This window comes from Trichoderma asperellum, chromosome 1 (assembly GCF_020647865.1).
Source record: "Trichoderma asperellum chromosome 1, complete sequence".
Classification (NCBI taxonomy): Eukaryota; Fungi; Ascomycota; class Sordariomycetes; order Hypocreales; family Hypocreaceae; genus Trichoderma; species Trichoderma asperellum.
Window position 1 is genome coordinate 287,580 of NC_089415.1, and position 17,126 is coordinate 304,705.

The 17,126-nt window shown below is 57.8% G+C and overlaps 2 protein-coding genes across 2 annotated transcripts; one reads left to right on the forward strand and one right to left on the reverse strand.

Moving 5' to 3' along the window:
- Nucleotides 1-214: 214 nt before the first annotated feature.
- On the reverse strand, nucleotides 215-3,606 carry TrAFT101_000053 (putative secondary metabolism biosynthetic enzyme). The gene has a single exon (XM_066125899.1). The coding sequence runs from the start codon at nucleotides 1,565-1,567 to the stop codon at nucleotides 410-412; it is 1,158 nt and encodes a 385-aa protein (XP_065981996.1). The 5' UTR covers nucleotides 1,568-3,606; the 3' UTR covers nucleotides 215-409.
- TrAFT101_000054 (putative Hybrid PKS-NRPS biosynthetic cluster) lies at nucleotides 315-16,081 on the forward strand. The gene is made up of 9 exons (XM_024901257.2): nucleotides 315-2,158; nucleotides 2,272-2,982; nucleotides 3,045-3,358; nucleotides 3,449-3,628; nucleotides 3,726-3,978; nucleotides 4,064-4,269; nucleotides 4,344-12,308; nucleotides 12,395-15,911; nucleotides 15,965-16,081. Exons 2-8 carry the CDS (start codon nucleotides 2,660-2,662, stop codon nucleotides 15,364-15,366), a joined length of 12,213 nt encoding a protein of 4,070 aa, XP_024755762.2. The 5' UTR covers nucleotides 315-2,158; nucleotides 2,272-2,659; the 3' UTR covers nucleotides 15,367-15,911; nucleotides 15,965-16,081.
- The last annotated feature ends 1,045 nt before the right edge of the window (nucleotides 16,082-17,126 follow it).

Below are 17,126 nucleotides of genomic sequence, written 5' to 3' on the forward strand. Positions count from 1 at the left end.
CTTTGTACGGGTTTGTTTGGGTTGTAGAAATTCTCAGTAGCCTTCCGCAAAGATGCACAATACCACGCACTACGCAGCTGGCAGGAAACCATCCGATATAGTGGTGGCCCATCAGGTTCGTTTGGAACCCACGGTTTACATCTCATTTAGAAATTCGCAGTTTCGTAGAGCCTCAAATGGAGCCCCCACAGGTCAGATGGTTATCTCTTGGCTACTAACTTGGGATTTGGCATTACGTTGAGATACACCCGTGGAATTGCATTGTGTGACGCTGGATACCGCAGCTATTGTCCATGATATCTGCGTTACTAGATCGGTTGTTCCCAAGCTACCCTGTACATGTAGTTACCAATCTCTCTACCCCACCACTGAGCTGCCCGTTTTTTCTCCATACATACTCTCTCATTCCTCACAAGGTGTAGAGCAGCTTCTTGCCCGAGACCCTCCCACTCCGAATATCATCCAAACCCTCCAATGCACCAGCCAATCCGTCATCGCGCACCAGCTGTGGATGGAAGCGGATAAGCTTACGATCCACGAGCCCCTGCATTGTGCGGTTCCACACTTCGAGAAAGTCCTGGGCGATGCGGTTTGGCTTCCTGGTATGCGGCTCTGGCCAGGCGATCTCGTCGCCTAGGGGCTCGAGGCCAAAAACCCAGCTGGGGCGCACAACGGCGCGTGTCGCCGCCACGGCGTCGCTGTAGGGGTCGAGCGCCACGTAGCGGCCACCAAGGCGGCTCAGGGCGGCATAGCAGAGGCGCGACGACTCAAGGTTGGTGACGCAGTCGATGGCCAGGCGCAACAGGTTGCCCGTGTAGGCGCGTATCTCTTCGGCGGCTGTTGGCGAGGCATAGTCGAAGGTGGCGTCGGCCCCGAACGAGCGCACCAACTCGAAGCTGCGCGCAGAGCACGTCGCGATGACGGTGAATCCGGCCAGCTTGAGCAACTGGATGGCCGCTGTGCCTGTATAACTGGCCCCGCCGCTGACCAGCACCGTCGTCGCCGGCTTCGAGCCGTCACCAGGGCTGTGAGCTGTGGTGATGTTGATCTTGGGCTCCAGCTGAGGCGGCGGGAGGCGGCTGTTGAGCGGCTCGAGCTGCGGCCCGGCTGGCAAGCCCATGGCGTGGAACAGGGCCCACGACGTCGTGATCCACGCGAGTCCGCCCATGCCGCCCGCCGCCTGCGCGAAGGTCCAGTCGTCGGGGATCTTGAGGGCACCCCACGCCGAGCACACCGTGTTCTCTGCGAAGGCCCCGACGCTAGGCCGCAACGAGTTCAGGCCGATGACGGTGGCGGCGACCCGGTCTCCCTCCCGGAAGCCCCATTCCGCGGCAGTCGGGCCCACGGCCGTTACCAACCCGGCAAAGTCGCATCCCAGAATGGCGCCCTCGGTGTGGTAGGGGCCCGTCATTTTCGTGTCGACTGGGTTGATTGAGATGGCCTTGACGGCCACGGCCAGCTCATGGTCTTGGAGCGGCCCCTGTGGGAGCGGAGCCGAGTGAGAAAGGATGATGTCGCCTTTGGGACCGCCGACCAAGGCCGTCTGCGTCGTAGATGGGACGGTCATTTTGCTTGTAAATGGTCCAGCTGAGTAACCAAACACACCGTCGAAACTGTTGAATATTCTATAGGTGCTTCTTCCGTGGAGTGTTCATTAAAAAACCGGTATATAAACTAGGTAGGAAGCATCCTGCTTGGAATGGGTTCAGCGACACCCTGCGTCTGTCTAATCAGTATTACCGAACGCCAGCAAACCCCAGAAATCCTACCAGACCATATAACGAAAATGATTGAATGTATACCGGGGTGTTCTTCATGCTGTTCTCAAGAGAATGCCGTTGTTGACGCAAGCTTACAGCGTTGACCGAAAAGCTCCGAAACACTCCGGCTGATGGCTGCCTTCGCCTGCTGCACTGATTCTGCCCTAGCCACACCGAGAAGATTCAGAGGCAAGGCAGAGAAGTGAAATGGTATACGGGCTGTCCAGGCCTTCCCGACTATGGTATTTAAAACTCGGTGTTAATCGGGTTGGCATTATTAGGATTTTCCGAGCCAACGACTAGGAGCTAAGAGCCAGGGTTGAGTTCAGGCACAGAAGGTCACTCCATCGTATGGAAGACGGAAAATACCGAGAAAAGTAGGCGTCTGATCAATCATCGTGAGTCTCAGCTGTATCCGAATACAAGTCGAGGCCCCTCCACCCGGCCCATTTTGCTTACGGGGGAAGCACCGAGATCGCTGCCAAAAGTCTCGTCTGACAGCCTTTAGAAGAAGATGACGCACAGACCAAGAGATTCAATATGTCCGGCAAAATCTAATCACTAAATTTAAGTGGTCGTACTGGAGTTGCCAACATATCAACATCCCCCAGCTCTAGTTCTTCTCTCGCAATCATATCTCTAACCCTCCAACCAATCCAAGATTGGACAGACAACTTGTCAAAGTTAGCATCGAATGTTAGTGCTTCCGTGATCCTTGCAGCCCAGTGTCGAGGCACGTTTCTTCAACACTTAAGGACAAGAAAGCTTCAACACTTGAAGGCTTTTCGCTTGACTCTGGTTCAGCCTCGACCTCTCACCACTTCCCCTTGGTGCTTCATCCCTCCCATCCTGCCGTAGACAGTACGCAACTGAGGCACCGTCCACCGTACATATCTAAAATGGCAGTGCCAGAGCAGGAGCCTATCGCCATCATTGGCATGGCATGCCGCTTCCCAGGCGGCTCAGACTCACCCTCGAAGCTATGGGACTTGATCCAGTCGCCACGCGACCTCTCGAAGCGTGTTCCGGCTGACCGTTTCGATATAACCGGATTCTCCCACACCAATGGCTCCCAACACGGCGCCACGAATGCGCCAAACGCATATTTCATCGAAGAAGACGTGACCCGGTTTGACAACACCTTCTTCAACATCCAACCAGCCGAGGCCGAGGCCATCGACCCACAGCAGCGCCTAGTCATGGAGACTGTTTACGACTCTCTGTACGTTGTTTGTCTTGTTGTGTTTCTTGTCCCAGCTGACCCATTTGGCCCCCTATCTATAGGTGTGCCGGTGGCCAAACCATTGAAAGTCTTCGGGGATCCAATACAGCCGTGTATGTCGGCATGATGTGTGATGACTGGGCTCAGATCGTTAACCGGGACTGGGACCTGGCCCCGACATATGCTGCCACGGGCGACAGTCGTGCCATCATCTCAAATCGGGTCTCCTACTTCTTCGACTGGCACGGACCTAGTATGACTATTGACACGGCCTGCTCGTCCTCGTTGGTGGCAGTCCACCAGGGTGTGACAGCCCTGCGAAATGGCGAATGCCCGATCGCCATTGCGGCCGGTGCCAACCTGATCTTGGCTCCTGGTGAGTTTCTGGCAGCATCGCTACGGACAATGCTATTCTCGACAGGCGGAACTGGTTGATGCTGACACGGCTGGAACTTTTCCACCATAGGTATGTTTATCAAAGAGAGCAGCCTTCGCATGCTGTCACCCACGGGCACCAGCAAGATGTGGGATGCTGCAGCTGACGGCTATGCTCGCGGTGAGGGCATTGCGGCCGTTGTGATGAAGCCGCTTAGTGCGGCACTGAGAGACGGCGACCACATCGACTGCGTAATTCGCGGGACAGCTGGTAAGTTTCTCCCCTATTACCATGTTTCTTTTTCTATACGGCATTCATTGTCAAGATACTTGAGCGCAACACTAAATATACACCTCGATAATCACAGTAAATCAGGACGGTAAGACGGCAGGTATGACAATGCCCAGTAGCGTCGCCCAGGCACAGCTCATCCGGGATACCTATGCCCGTGCCGGGCTCGACATCAACGATCCGAAAGATCGTCCCCAGTTCTTCCACGCGCACGGCACTGGCACGCAAGCCGGTGACCCGCAGGAATCGGAAGCCATCGCGCGATCCTTGTTCGAGCATGGCAAGCCGACCGATACGCTATATGTGGGCTCTATCAAGACCGTTGTCGGGTACGTCCTAAGCGACTCTTTGCCTCGAAGACTGCCTTTGTCCGTCTCACCATGTACTGACACTTTGGCCTTCTGGCTCGCACAGACACACCGAGGGTGCCGCCGGTCTTGCCAGCTTGATCGGCTCTGCCATGGCCATGCAGCATGGCATAATCCCCCCCAATCTTCATTTCAAGAGGCTAAGTGACAAAGTCGCCCCGTTCTACGATAATCTCAAGATTCCTACCTCCGCCACGCCCTGGCCAAGTACGCTTCCCGGCCAGCCGCGCCGAGTTAGTGTCAACAGTTTCGGTGGGTCCAAGATTGATAGAAGCTGAAAGCCAGTTGAGAGTTGTCGTGGAACTGACAGGCTTATGCCGTGGCAGGGTTCGGTGGCACCAATGCACACGCCATTCTCGAGTACTATGAGCCTCAAGCAGCGAACAAGAAGGCTGCTGCCGCCGCTGCTGCTGCTGTGCCAGCATTTACTCCACTCACCATCTCGGCTGCTTCCTCGTCTGCCATCCGCGCCACCCTCGATGACCTACGGACCTACCTACAGGGGAACCCGGACACCAACATGCGCGACTTGGCTTACACACTACAAACACGCCGGTCGACGCTCCCTTTCCGCAAGCCTATCTTTGCCGCTAACATTGACGAGGCCATCAAGAGGATTGATGAGCTGCTCGCCGACGCCAACGCCGGCGATAACGACCTGACTACCCGCTATTTCGACGTGTCCAAGCCCTCTATTCTCGGCGTGTTCACTGGCCAGGGCGCCCAGTGGCCGCGAATGGGAGCACGGCTCATCGAGGAGTCACCATTTGCTGCCCAGCGCATTGCCGAGCTTCAGCGAGCCCTGGCCACGCTCCCCGATGGCGACCGGCCCGACTGGACGCTGAGCGGGCAACTCCTTGCCAACCCCAAGTCCTCCCGGCTTTCCGAAGCAACCATATCTCAGCCGCTATGCACAGCCGTGCAGATCGTACTCGTGGACCTACTCAGGGCCGCGGGTATCCAGTTGCGTGCCGTCGTAGGTCACTCATCCGGCGAGATCGCCGCTGCGTATGCCGCCGGCTTCCTGTCGGCCACCACTGCGATCCGCGTCGCCCACTATCGTGGCCTCTACGCCAAGCTGGCCCGCGCTGGAGGCCCTGGCGCCATGATGGCCGTCGGTACTTCGTTTGAAGATGCTCAAGAGCTCTGCGAACTTATTGGAGGGATCCAGGTCGCCGCACGCAACTCCCTGACCAGCATCACTCTATCGGGTGACGAAGATGCCATCGACGAGGCTGTCGCCATCTTCAAGGACGAAGGCAAGTTCGCGCGCCGGTTACAAGTCGACACGGCATACCACTCTGCCCATATGCAACCGTGTGCGGAGCCTTATATCGCTGGCCTCGCAAGGGCCGGCTATGCCGTGGAGGAGGGCAACGGCACAATGTGGTTCTCAAGCGTCGTCGAGGGCGGTCGTGTCATGACTAAAGAGGACGTCCAGTCTTCCCAGTACTGGGCCGACAATATGGCCAACGCCGTCTTGTTCGAGCCGGCCATATCGCAGGCAGTCACTGAAGCCGGGCCGATGGACTTGGCCATCGAGTACGGTCCCCATCCCGCGCTCAAGGGTCCGGCCCTCGATACGATAGAACATGCAACCGGGCACCGAATTCCCTATACGGGACTGCTAGCCCGGAAAAAGGACGACGTAGAAGCTCTGGCATCGGCTGTCGGTTCCATTTGGACGCACCTGGGTGCCTTGTCGGTTAACTTCGACGAGTTTGAGACGCTGATTTCTGGTGCCGCGTCGTTGCCGAAGCAGGCCGTGACCAACCTCCCGACCTATCCCTTTGACCACTCCCGTTCTTTCTACTCGCTCACCCGCTTCTCGGGCGCCCATCGACACCTGCAAGCGCTGCCACACCCGCTCTTGGGGCGACGGTTGGTAGAGACGGAGACGGCGGACGAGGTCTCATGGCGCAATGTCCTGCGCCCCTCCGAGAACAGCTGGCTCCAGGGCCACGCGTTACAGGGCCAGAGTGTCTTCCCCGCGATGGGCTTTATCTCCTTGGCCGTAGAAGCCGTCGCCGCTGCTGCTGCCGGCCGCAAGCTCGGGCTCATCACCATTGATAACGCCGTCATCGGCCGCGCTCTCTCGTTTGATGACGAGAATTCCGGCATGGAAACCAAGGTGACACTGGGCGTGGTGCGGTCCACCGACGGCGAGCTCTCCGGCCGCATTACCTGCCACTCTGGCCGACCGTTCGACAGCAGCACACCGTTGACCCTCAACTTCAGCGCTACTATCACGGCCGCCTTGTACGAAGCCGGGTCAGACACGCTGCCTGCAGTCCGCCATGACGAGATCAACTTGGTGGAGGCGGAGCCCGAGCGCCTGTACTCGCAGTTCACCAAGTTGGGCTATACCTACGGCTCGCCGTTCACAGGTGTGCGGACGATCCACCGCAAGATGGGTTGGGCCATGGGCGAGATCGAGGACGAGTCTGGCGACGGCTGGGAGGATAAGCTCTTGGTCCACCCGGGCTGGCTCGACTCGGCCATCCAGACGGGCTTCGCCGCCTACAGCCACCCCCACGACAACCGTCTCTTTACTCTCTGCGTGCCAACGGCCATCCGCTCCGTCGTCATAAACCCATACTTCTGCAACACCAGTGCGGCTCGTGACCGCACCCTACAGTACCAGACGTCCACTCGTGCGACGCCCGAGGGCCATATGATGGTCGATATTGACGTATACTCTGGCGGGTCAGCGCAAGCGCACCCGTTTGTGCAGTTTGAGTCAGTTGAGCTCCAGCCGTTTGCGGCGCCAACACCTCGCGACGACACTGTTATCTACACTCGCTACGACTACCGCCTGGCTGCCCCTGACGCCAATGTGGCCATGAAGGGCGAGGACGGCGAAGAGAGCGGCTGCAACGGCGTGTTGTCGTCCGAAAACGACACAGTCTTGCTGGCAGCCGAGCGTGTGGGCTTTTTCTACCTACGCCGCCTCGACGAGGCCATGACGGAGTGGGAGAAGGCCGATGCCCTGGGCCATCATCAGCACCTGCTGGACTTTGCTGCTCGCACCGTAGAGGCTGTGTCGCGAGGGGATCACCCCTACGTGCCGTGTGAGGCGCTCAAGGACTCGGCAGCTTTTATCAACTCTCTCATCGCTAAGCACCACAAGCACGACTACATGCGGCTGCTGGAGGTAGCGGGCAACCATCTGGCTGATGAGATCCGCAGCGGTGGGAGCATCCTGGAGCACCTAGCCAGGGACGGGCTGCTGAACCGATTCTACCAGCAGCTGACGGCGCAGCCGGGGCAGGAGAACGCGAACGCGTGGTACGCCCGCGTTGCCGCCCAGATCGCCCACCGGTTCCCGCGCATGCATATCCTCGAGATTGGAGCGGGAACTTGCGGCGGCTCGACCGCCTCGATCCTGCCCGCCCTTGGCGACGCCTTCTCCTCTTACACTTACACTGACGTCTCGGCCGAGTCCTTGGAGGGCGTCCAGGACCGTTTCCGCGACTTCGCCGATCGCTTGGTGTTTACGACATACGACATTAACCAGCCGCCAGCGGAGCAGGGGCTAGAGGAAGGCTCATACGATGTCGTGCTGGCCTCGGCGACCCTGCATACCGCCGGCGACCTAGACGAGACGCTTGCTAATGTGAGGAAGCTCTTGAGGCCTGGCGGCTATCTAGTCGCGTTGGAAATCAACAGCAACGACTCCCTGAGTCTAAGCACCATTCTCGGCGGTCTACCCGGGTGGTGGGCCGGCAGTAACGGCCCGTCTCTGCCACTGGATCGTTGGCATTCACTAACACGCCGACACGGCTTCAGTGGCATCGACACGAACACCCCCTTTTCCACCGGCAGCAATAACAAGCTGCAATGGTTCTCCATCTTTGCCAGCCAGGCCGTCGATGACCGTGTTAATAGTCTGCGTGCTCCCCTAGCCGCTCCTGCTCCGACCCAGGGCACCGGCCAGCTGGTTATTGTAGGCGGGCACACAGAAGTCATTGCCCAGCTGGCCAAGGGTGTAAGTGCCCTGATCAGCCCGCGCTACGCAGCCGTCACGCTTCTTGAGTCTATCGAGGAACTCAGCGGGTACGACCTGGCCTCCGGGAGCTCTGTCCTATGCCTGACCGAGCTGGAGGAGCAGCTCCTCGAGACCCGAACCGAGCCCAAGATTGAGGGCCTAAAGACGCTCTGGCGGAACGGCCATAGCATCCTCTGGGTCACACGTGAGGCCCGCGCTGAGCGTCCGTACTCGTCTATCATTCTCGGAGTGTCCCGCGTTCTCCGCCACGAATATCCTACTATCACTCTACAGCTGCTAGACTTCGACGCCGCCACGGAAGCAACGTCGGAGGTTCTGGCCGATGCCCTGCTGCGCCTTGAGTTGGGTGCACGCTTCAAGAAGGCGGAGGAAGCCAATGTCCTCTGGACCATCGAGCCCGAGTACCACTACGTCAACGGCCAATTATTCATCCCGCGACTGCTCCCTTACACAGAGGCCAACAACCGGTACAACACCTACCGCCGCGATGTGTATGATGAATTCGATCCGCGCGAGACGACGATGGTGCTCGAGCCAGCGGCTGACGGGATGTCCTTCAAGCTTGCCACCGTGTCGCCGCTGCGTGTGCTGCCCACACCTCGAACTATGGGCAATACCGTCACTCTCCGAGTCGAGCAGTCGCTGCTGCAGGTTCTCAAGATCCGGGAGGTTGGCTACTTCACCTTGTTTGTCGGCACCGAGGCTGAGACAGGTCAACGGCTCCTCGCGCTGGCCGACACTACTGTCGAGTCCCGAGCACGTGTGCCCACCGAGTGGACGGTGCCTCTGCCGGCGAGCAAGAATAGGAGTACCAGCACCTCTCTTGGCGGTGTTGCCGCATATCTCCTTGCGCAGACCATCCTCGCCGCCACCGCACTACGCTCCGGAACTGTGGTGGTGCATGAGGCCGACCAGCTCCTAAAGGACGCCCTGGACAAAGTGGCAGCCAGAGAGGACGTACAAGTTGTCTTTACAACAGCGACAAAGAACCGCACAGATGTCAATAATTCCTCACCGTACATTTTCGTCCATGAGAAGCTCCCTATGCGGCTGGTGCGCACACTTTTGCCGCGCAATGTCTCACTCCTGATCGACCTGTCTCCCGAGCCTGCGTCTGCCTGTTCTGACCTTTTGGTCCGATCTCTCCCGCCACACACAGCCAAGGCCAAGGCGGCTGACTTCTTGCGTACGCAGCCCGGCCTGTCTCCCCACTCAGACGACGACGACGACGTGGAGCAGGTCGGCCGAGCGCTCAAGGAGGCCTGGAAGGGTGTGGCAACCCGAGGGCAGCTAGGATCGTCATCGACAAACGAGCAGGTTCCCGTATTGGCACTCCAGGATGTCGCCTCCTCGCCTGCCATACACACCAAGCTCAGCGTCGTCGACTGGGCCACGACCTCATCGGTGCGAGCTCTTGTACGGCCCATCGACCATGGCACAATCTTCCGCGCTGATGGCACCTACCTCCTTGTCGGCCTGACTGGCGAGCTAGGCCAGTCGCTGTGCACTTGGATGGTAGCCCATGGGGCGCGGAACCTGGTCCTCTCTAGTCGGCGGCCCAAGGTGAGCCAGCGGTTTATCGATTCGTGCGCGGCTGAGGGAGCGACTATCAAGGTGATGTCGATTGATGTGACACGGCGCGAGGCTCTGCGCGAGGCTCTTGACGAGATCCGCGCTGAGCTACCGCCCATCATCGGCGTCGCCAACGGCGCCATGATGATCGACGACGCCCTATTTGACGACATGAAATTCGAATCGCTACAGCGGACGGCCCCGCCCAAGATTGAAGGCTCCGTCATCCTAGACGAGTTCTTTTATGACACGCCGCTCGACTTCTTCATCCTCTTCACCTCGCTGGCCAACGTCGTTGGTAACACGGGCCAGTCGGCCTACATCATGGCCAACCAGTTCATGGCCGCGCTCGCAGCCCAGAGGCGCAACGTGCGTGGCGTCGCCGGCTCCGATATTGCCATCAGCTCCATCCAGGGCCTGGGCTATTTCGAGCACGCCAACCACCTGGACAAGGACCACTTCACGCGCATAGGCTACCGCAACGTTTCTGAGCAGGACTTCCTCGGGCTCTTCGCCGAGGGCATCCTCGCCGGCCGGCCAGGCCAGAAGGGCGGGTCCGAGGTGTGTACTGGCGTGTCGCCCTTCCGCGACGGCGCCACATTGCTCGCCAACCCCTGCTTCAGCCATCTCCTGCTACACGACGCCGCTGCCATCCAGGGCGGGCGTGGTGGTAGCACTGGCAAGACGGAGCGTCCGCGCGCCCGTCTTGCTGCTGCCAAGTCCGCTGCTGAGGCAAAGACCATCATCGGGGAAGCCTTTGTCGAGCGGTTGAAGCGCATCCTGATGATCCCTCAAGGCGAGAGCGTGAACGAGATGGTGACGCTCGTAGAACAGGGAGTGGACTCCATCATGGCGGTTGAGGTCCGCACCTGGTTCCTCCAGGAGTTCAGCATCGACCTTCCTGTGCTCAAGATTCTGGGTGCTGGGTCGACGATCGAGTCTATACTTAATGATGCGATGAACGGCATCCCCGCCGAGATCCTGGGCTTGGAAAAGGTGGGCAGTGGCAGCGGCAATCCTCCTGTTGCTATCGTTGCTGCCCCTACTGCTCCTCATGCTCCTGCTCCTGCTCCTGCTACTGCTCCTGCTACTGCTCTTGCTACTGCTCTTGCTACTGCTCCTGCTACGGCTTCTTTCCCGCCCACCAAGCCATCGACGGAGACATCGTATAGTTCGGGGTCAGGCAGCCCGCTGGCCATCTCGACGCCCCGATCGCCGCTTGACACGCCTCTGGACCTGGGAGACGATGCCGAGCATAAGAAACCTACAGTCTTGTCACTGGAGAGACAGCTTGAAAAAGCAAGGCGCGAAAAGATCATTGCCTCCATCAAGCTGGCAGAACACACCGAGCCTATGACGTTCGGGCAGAAGCGCTTCTGGTTCCTGAGCCACTACATCGACGACTCCACGACGTTCAACATTGCCTACCAATTCAAGCTCACAGGCCGCATCCGCATCGACGATCTCGCCAAGGCCGTCGAGTCGGTAGCGCAGAGGCACGAGGCCCTGCGCACGCGTTTCTTCTGGTCCAACGACGACAGCAGGACGCCCATGCAGGGTATCCTGTCGAAAGCCTTTGTGCGTCTGGAGACGGCCACGATCGAGTCAGAGGCCCAGGCGGCTGAGGAGCTCGACGCCATGCGTGACCACAAGTGGGATCTCGGCGATTGGGGGCAGCTTCGACTACGACTGCTCTCGCTCTCTGACACACGGCATTACCTGCTCATGGGAACACACCACATCTCAATGGACGGCCACAGCATGAACATGCTGATGCTCGACATCAACCAAGTCTACAATAACCGCGGCCGACCGTTGGCGCCGCTGCCTGACGCCTCACAGGCCCGTTCCTTCGGCGAGCAGCAGCTCCTCGCGTACAGAACCGGCAAGCTCCAGCCAGCCATCGATTACTTCCGCCGTACGCTCCAAGCGGTAGACCTCACACGTCCTATCGAGCTGCTCTCCTTTGCTCGCTCTCAAGTTCGCCAGCCGCTCCAGGATTACAAGATCAACATGGCCCGGATCCGTCTCGACGCCCAGACAGTCGCCAAGTTGAAGCAGCTCACGCGGAGCAGCAGGGCCACATCGTTCCATGGCTACTTGACCATTCTACAGGCACTTCTGTTCCGGCTGCTGCCCGCTGAGACAACGGACAAGCTCGTCATAGGTGTCGCCGACGCCAACCGGCTCGACAGCAAGTTCATGGGCAGCATCGGGAATTTCTTGAACGTGCTCCCCCTGGTGTTCGATCGTAACCCCGGTAGCCAGACGTTCGGGCAGGCCGTCGAAGAGACACGCAAGAACGTGTACAGTGCGCTCGAACACTCGGCCCTACCCTTCGATTTGCTGCTGGACGAGCTGGCTGTACCACGCTCTAACGCATACCCGCCTGTATTCCAAGTGCTGGTGGACTATAAACTCTTCACTAAAGAGCAGGCGGAGATGCCCTGGGCTGGATGTAGGGTCGGCGAGCACCAGTGGCATGCGGCGAGAGGCCCATACGACATCGCACTGGAGATTGTCGATGACGGCGAGGGTGCCTTGATGGCTTTGCATATGCAAGGGGCTCTGTACAGCAAGGAGGCCACGAACTTGTTCCTGCGAAGCTATGTTAATGTCTTGAGAGAGGTGGTGAAGCAGGGCGGCGACCTATCAAAGGTGGACAAGTGGGACAAGGCTGATGTGAAGAAGGCGTTGGAACTCGGCAAGGGTATGTATTTTTCGTCTCTGCCCCTCTCTTCTTCCTTCCTTTCCCCCAAGCTGCTAACTATCTGGCTAACTTTCTTTGATACATAGGCACTGACATGCCACTCGAATGGCCCGCCACCATCGCCCACCGTCTCGACCAGGTCATCGCCCAGCACCCCGATAGCGTCGCTGTTAAAGATGGCTTTGGCCGTGTATATACCTATGCGGCGCTGGATGAGCGGGTCGAAAGTATTGCGCGTACCCTTCTTGGGAAGCTGCCTGATCAAAGCCACGAACAGTCTGTTGTTGGCGTGTTCCAGACTCCATCCGCCGACTGGATTGCCTCCATGATTGCTATCCTTCGTGTTGGTGCCGTCTATCTGCCATTGGATCTGAAAGTCTCCATCCCGCGCCTGAAGAGCTACGTCAAAACGGCGCGGCCGGCTGCCATCCTGTCCGACAGTGAGACGGTAGCACGCACGCCGGACATCGGCGTTGGGGCTGAAGACCGGGTTGCTGTCATCAATGTATCCGATCTTCCCGCCACGGCTCATGGGCGCATGGAGAGAATCGCAACGGCAGCCCGTCAGGACCGCACGGCCTACATCATCTTCACCAGCGGCTCGACCGGCGAACCCAAGGGCATCGCCGTCAAGCATGCCAGCATCCGCACCATGGTTGAGGGCTTCGTGCGAGAGTGGGACATTGCCACCCTTGGCCGCGTCGTGCTCCAGCAGTTTGCCCTCACCTCTGATGGCTCGTTGAAACAGATCTTTTCCGCCATCGCTACCGGCGGCTGCCTTCTTGTCGCTCCCGCCGACGCCCGCGGCGACCCGGCTGAGCTGACACGTCTGATGGCCGAGCACGGCGTGACCATGACCGTAGCAACGCCTTCCGAGTACAGCATGTGGTTCCGCTTTGCGCCAGATGGTCTGCGCCGTTGCACGGCCTGGACTTCTGCCTGGTTTGGCGGTGAACGCTCGCCCCAGAGCCTCCTGGACTCGTTCCGCAACCTGAGCCGTGTGCTGCCGAACCTGCGCTTCTATACCACCTACGGGCCTACTGAGGCGACTGTGTCTACCATGAAGGGCGTTGCCGATGTACACGATCCTAACCTGACCGTTCCCGTCCCGGGCCGCATCCTGCCCAACTACGCCATCTACATCATGGACGAGGAGTCGCGACCCGTGCCGATCGGTGTGCCGGGAGAGATAGTCATCGGCGGCGCCGGCGTTGGCCAGAATGAATACCTTGGTAGGCCGGACGTGACAGCGAAGCAGTTCCACGCGGACCCGTTCGCACCCCAGGATAAAAAGGCCACTGGCTGGGGTCGCATGTACTATACTGGCGACTATGGGCGGCTTGACACCCGCGGCTATATCGCCATCGAAGGCCGCGTCGCCGGCGACGCCCAGGTCAAGGTCCGCGGGTTCCGCATCGAGCTGGCAGAGATTGAGGGAATCATCATGAGGGAAGCTGCCGGCACGCTGGCCCACGCCGTGGTGACGCAGCGTGCTGGCGAGGGCGACCATGATGGACTCCTTGTTGCGCATGTGGTGATCGAGAACAGGGACATGAGCGAGACGCAAGTTGCCAAGACAATCAACCAGCTCCGCACGCAACTGTCCAACTCCCTCCCGAACTACATGGTCCCAGCTATCATCATACCTGTTGAAGAGGTTCCCCTTACTGCCCACGGCAAGGTCGACCGCAAGGCCGTGCAGGCTCTCCCTCTCCCAGAGATCAAGACGTCCAGCGCGGAACAGCAAGAGCAGCAGAAGAACTTGACACCCGCCGAGCGCCGCCTTGCCGACCTCTGGGCCGACGTGCTCCCGGAGCTGTCGTTGGCGGCCGAGCCGCTGTCGCCGCAGTCCGACTTCTTCCGCGTCGGCGGCAACTCGTTGCTGCTGGTCAAACTGCAATCTGTCATCAAGCGCATGTTTGGTGACGCACCGCGCCTGGGCATGCTCATGAACGCGCCCGAGCTTAGCAGCATGGCGACACTGCTGGAGAGTCAAGGGTCCGCCCCTGATTGGGACAAGGAGATTGCGCTGGACTTGTTGGATGATATCCCAGCGGCGGTGCAGCGGACAGGCCTTTCAAACAGCGTCGGTCCTGGACTCCGCGTCCTGGTCACCGGCGCAACGGGATCTCTGGGAAAGAACGTGATCCCTCATTTAGTAGCTGATAAGCGCATCGCGCAGATCTTGGTTCTAGCTCGGCCCGCCGAGAGTAGGAACATGACAAACCTCTTCCCCGGTCTCTCGAGCAAGATACGTGTGGTGGCAGCCGAGCTGCCGTCTTTGCCTGTTGATACGGCCGCCGATCTGGCAGAGATCGACATTATCCTTCACATGGCCGCCGACCGCAATTTCTGGGACGGCTACGGTGGTCTCAAAGCCGTCAACGTGAACTCTGCCAAGGCACTCGCGAAGCTGGCCCTCCACACTGGCGCCACGCTGGACGTCCTAAGCTCAGGCGCCCTGGCGGATTATGAGGCCGACGGTGACAACAGTGGCCTGCCACGGCCGGACCCTGCCCACGGCTACGTCTCGTCCAAGTGGGTGGCCGAGCGGTACCTCGCCGATGCGGCGCGCCGGGCCGGTCTGCGTGTGACGGCGCATCGGCCCACACCGGCTCCGGCCGTCGATCACGCCCCGGCCGACAAGCTGACGCCGGCCGAAGACGCCCTGGTTCGCGGCTATCTTGTCAACTCGCTGCGTCTCGGTGTGCGACCCGACTTTGCCAAACTCGGCGGCACATTTCACGTCGCGCCGGTCGACGACGTAGCTGCCGCTGTAGCTGCCGCCGTCATTGCAGGTCACGAGGAGTCAGAAGAGAACGCGCTGCGCGTCGTCAACTACCCTGGCACAGCGGTCCTTCGAACCGACGTCACTTCGGCGCATGCGGAGGAGTTGTTCAGGAAACCCGAGAATGAGGCTGTGCTGAAGCTGCCAACCGTCCCGGCGTTGCACTGGGTTGGTATGGCAAAACGCGCCGGACTGTTTGAGTGGTTTATTACCTCGCAGGAATTGGTAGTGACTGATGACGAGGGACGAAGAGTTGTTTCAAAGCGGTAATTTTGGCTGGAAGGTAGCAGCTACCTAAAAAAAAAAAAAAAAAAAAAAAAAACAAAGAAATAAATAAGGTAGAGACTTGATGCAAGTAGCAACGGGCAAGGGAGAGATATAGGCTCCCTCGGAGCAAAATGGTTTGAATATCTTAATACTTTTACAGCACTTACAGTGTGTCTACTTCTTCCAGTTGCTTCTTTCGGTCGCCTATGTTAATGTTAAATTGTAGTAAGAAGAGTTTATTGCAGATCGGGATCTGATTTACTATGTTATACCATTAACTTGTTGACGTCTGCTGGCTAGTGTTTTAGGCCGCTCCTTGTACTCCTGATCATCACTAAAAACAAAAGCAGGCGGTCTGCATGTGTTGTCTGTTTCTCTAACAATCCCTGCTTTGATGTCAGGTATGTTGGGGTATAGCAGTACATTATAAAGTTCAGATATGGCTTTCTTTAGCTACAACCGAGATCCACTTGCTTTCAAGTGCTCAACTATGGGATGCGGGCAGCCCCTGTGAAATTCTTCCCTTTATATAGCAAAACCTCTTGGAGGTCTGTATCTCTCCTGATGTTCCGCAGATGTGAATGTGAATAACCAATGCTAGCGCGGTCGACTTCATCCTTAGCCCTATTTAGGCATTCTTGGCACTAACTTTTCTTGACTCACCTTGACTGCTGCACGAGGCATGTATGCCTTGGTTTAACATGCCTATAAGCATCTGTCAGTCCACCGGGACACTTACTTGTACCCTACAGAAAACGGCGACGCATGGGCATTTCTGAGGATACCCGAGGACATATCTTGCCACAACGCTACGTATTCGTGTATGGTTCGTGCAGAGTCACATACCTCGAAGTGGGCAATCTTGTATGAATTGTGTTGGCACCGTGACCGGTGCAGGCGGGGTGGAATCATGGAAAGGAATTATGGCACATAATGCCGGTGGCACTGCTCGTGACGAGAAGGTCTCCAAGAAGTAATTAGATAAGAACAGTAGAGTGGTCCAGCTCTTACACCACTTCCTCCAGTGGATGAGTGCCGACGGATTGATTGATTGATGCGCCGTACCCGCTGGCCTCAGTTTTGATATGAAAGGTTTTGTTCGGCTTATTTATGGGCAAAATGATGTTTATATCGTGTCTCGGGTCGTGAATTTTAAAGCCAGCTAGCCCTTTAAACTGAGGTCTATTACCTTTTAGGTAGCTTGAAACCGGATTCTAGAGATTTAGACCTTTGCTGTTAGATGAACATTGAAAGGTCTCCTGGCCGCTATGGTTTCCGTTATTTTAACGCAAAATACATGGCATCTCTACTAACAGGTGCAGAATCGGGCCGGGAGTTTCGGTAGATGTGACTAGAGCTTGTCTGCTGGGTCCAGGTTCTTGGATCTTCCATGAGTTCTTGTTGAAGAATGAAGAAAACGAACGTAAAAGAGTGTAATGGAATTATCTAGAGGTCTAGGTTCGTTCTGTATAGTGTACCACACACGAAGTTCCTATATAGGTCTATTTACATAAGCAAACTCTAAATGATGAACGTATCAATGTTCGTTCCTTCCAACAGTTCTTAGCTTACGACGGGCGAAGTGGGTGAAGCTGGTGAAGCTGGTCGCACTGTTCTATTGGTGTGGCTAATAGCACCAATTCAATATTGGCGTGGTAGTAGTGCACACCCATAGACAGAGTTTACCTGACCTCAATCTAACACTCTTCACTAGCCATGAGCCTATAAAATACGGCCCCCCGACTTCCATTTCTTCCTGTCGT

Excerpts from the sequence above, each read along its gene's own strand:
- TrAFT101_000054 (XM_024901257.2), top strand. The coding sequence starts at position 2,660 with ATGGCAGTGCCAGAGCAGGAGCCTATCGCCATCATTGGCATGGCATGC. Across the intron at positions 3,979-4,063 it reads TCTATCAAGACCGTTGTCGG|ACACACCGAGGGTGCCGCCG; the intron begins GTACGTCCTAAG and ends TGGCTCGCACAG. Across the intron at positions 4,270-4,343 it reads AGTTAGTGTCAACAGTTTCG|GGTTCGGTGGCACCAATGCA; the intron begins GTGGGTCCAAGA and ends ATGCCGTGGCAG.
- TrAFT101_000053 (XM_066125899.1), bottom strand. The coding sequence starts at position 1,567 with ATGACCGTCCCATCTACGACGCAGACGGCCTTGGTCGGCGGTCCCAAA.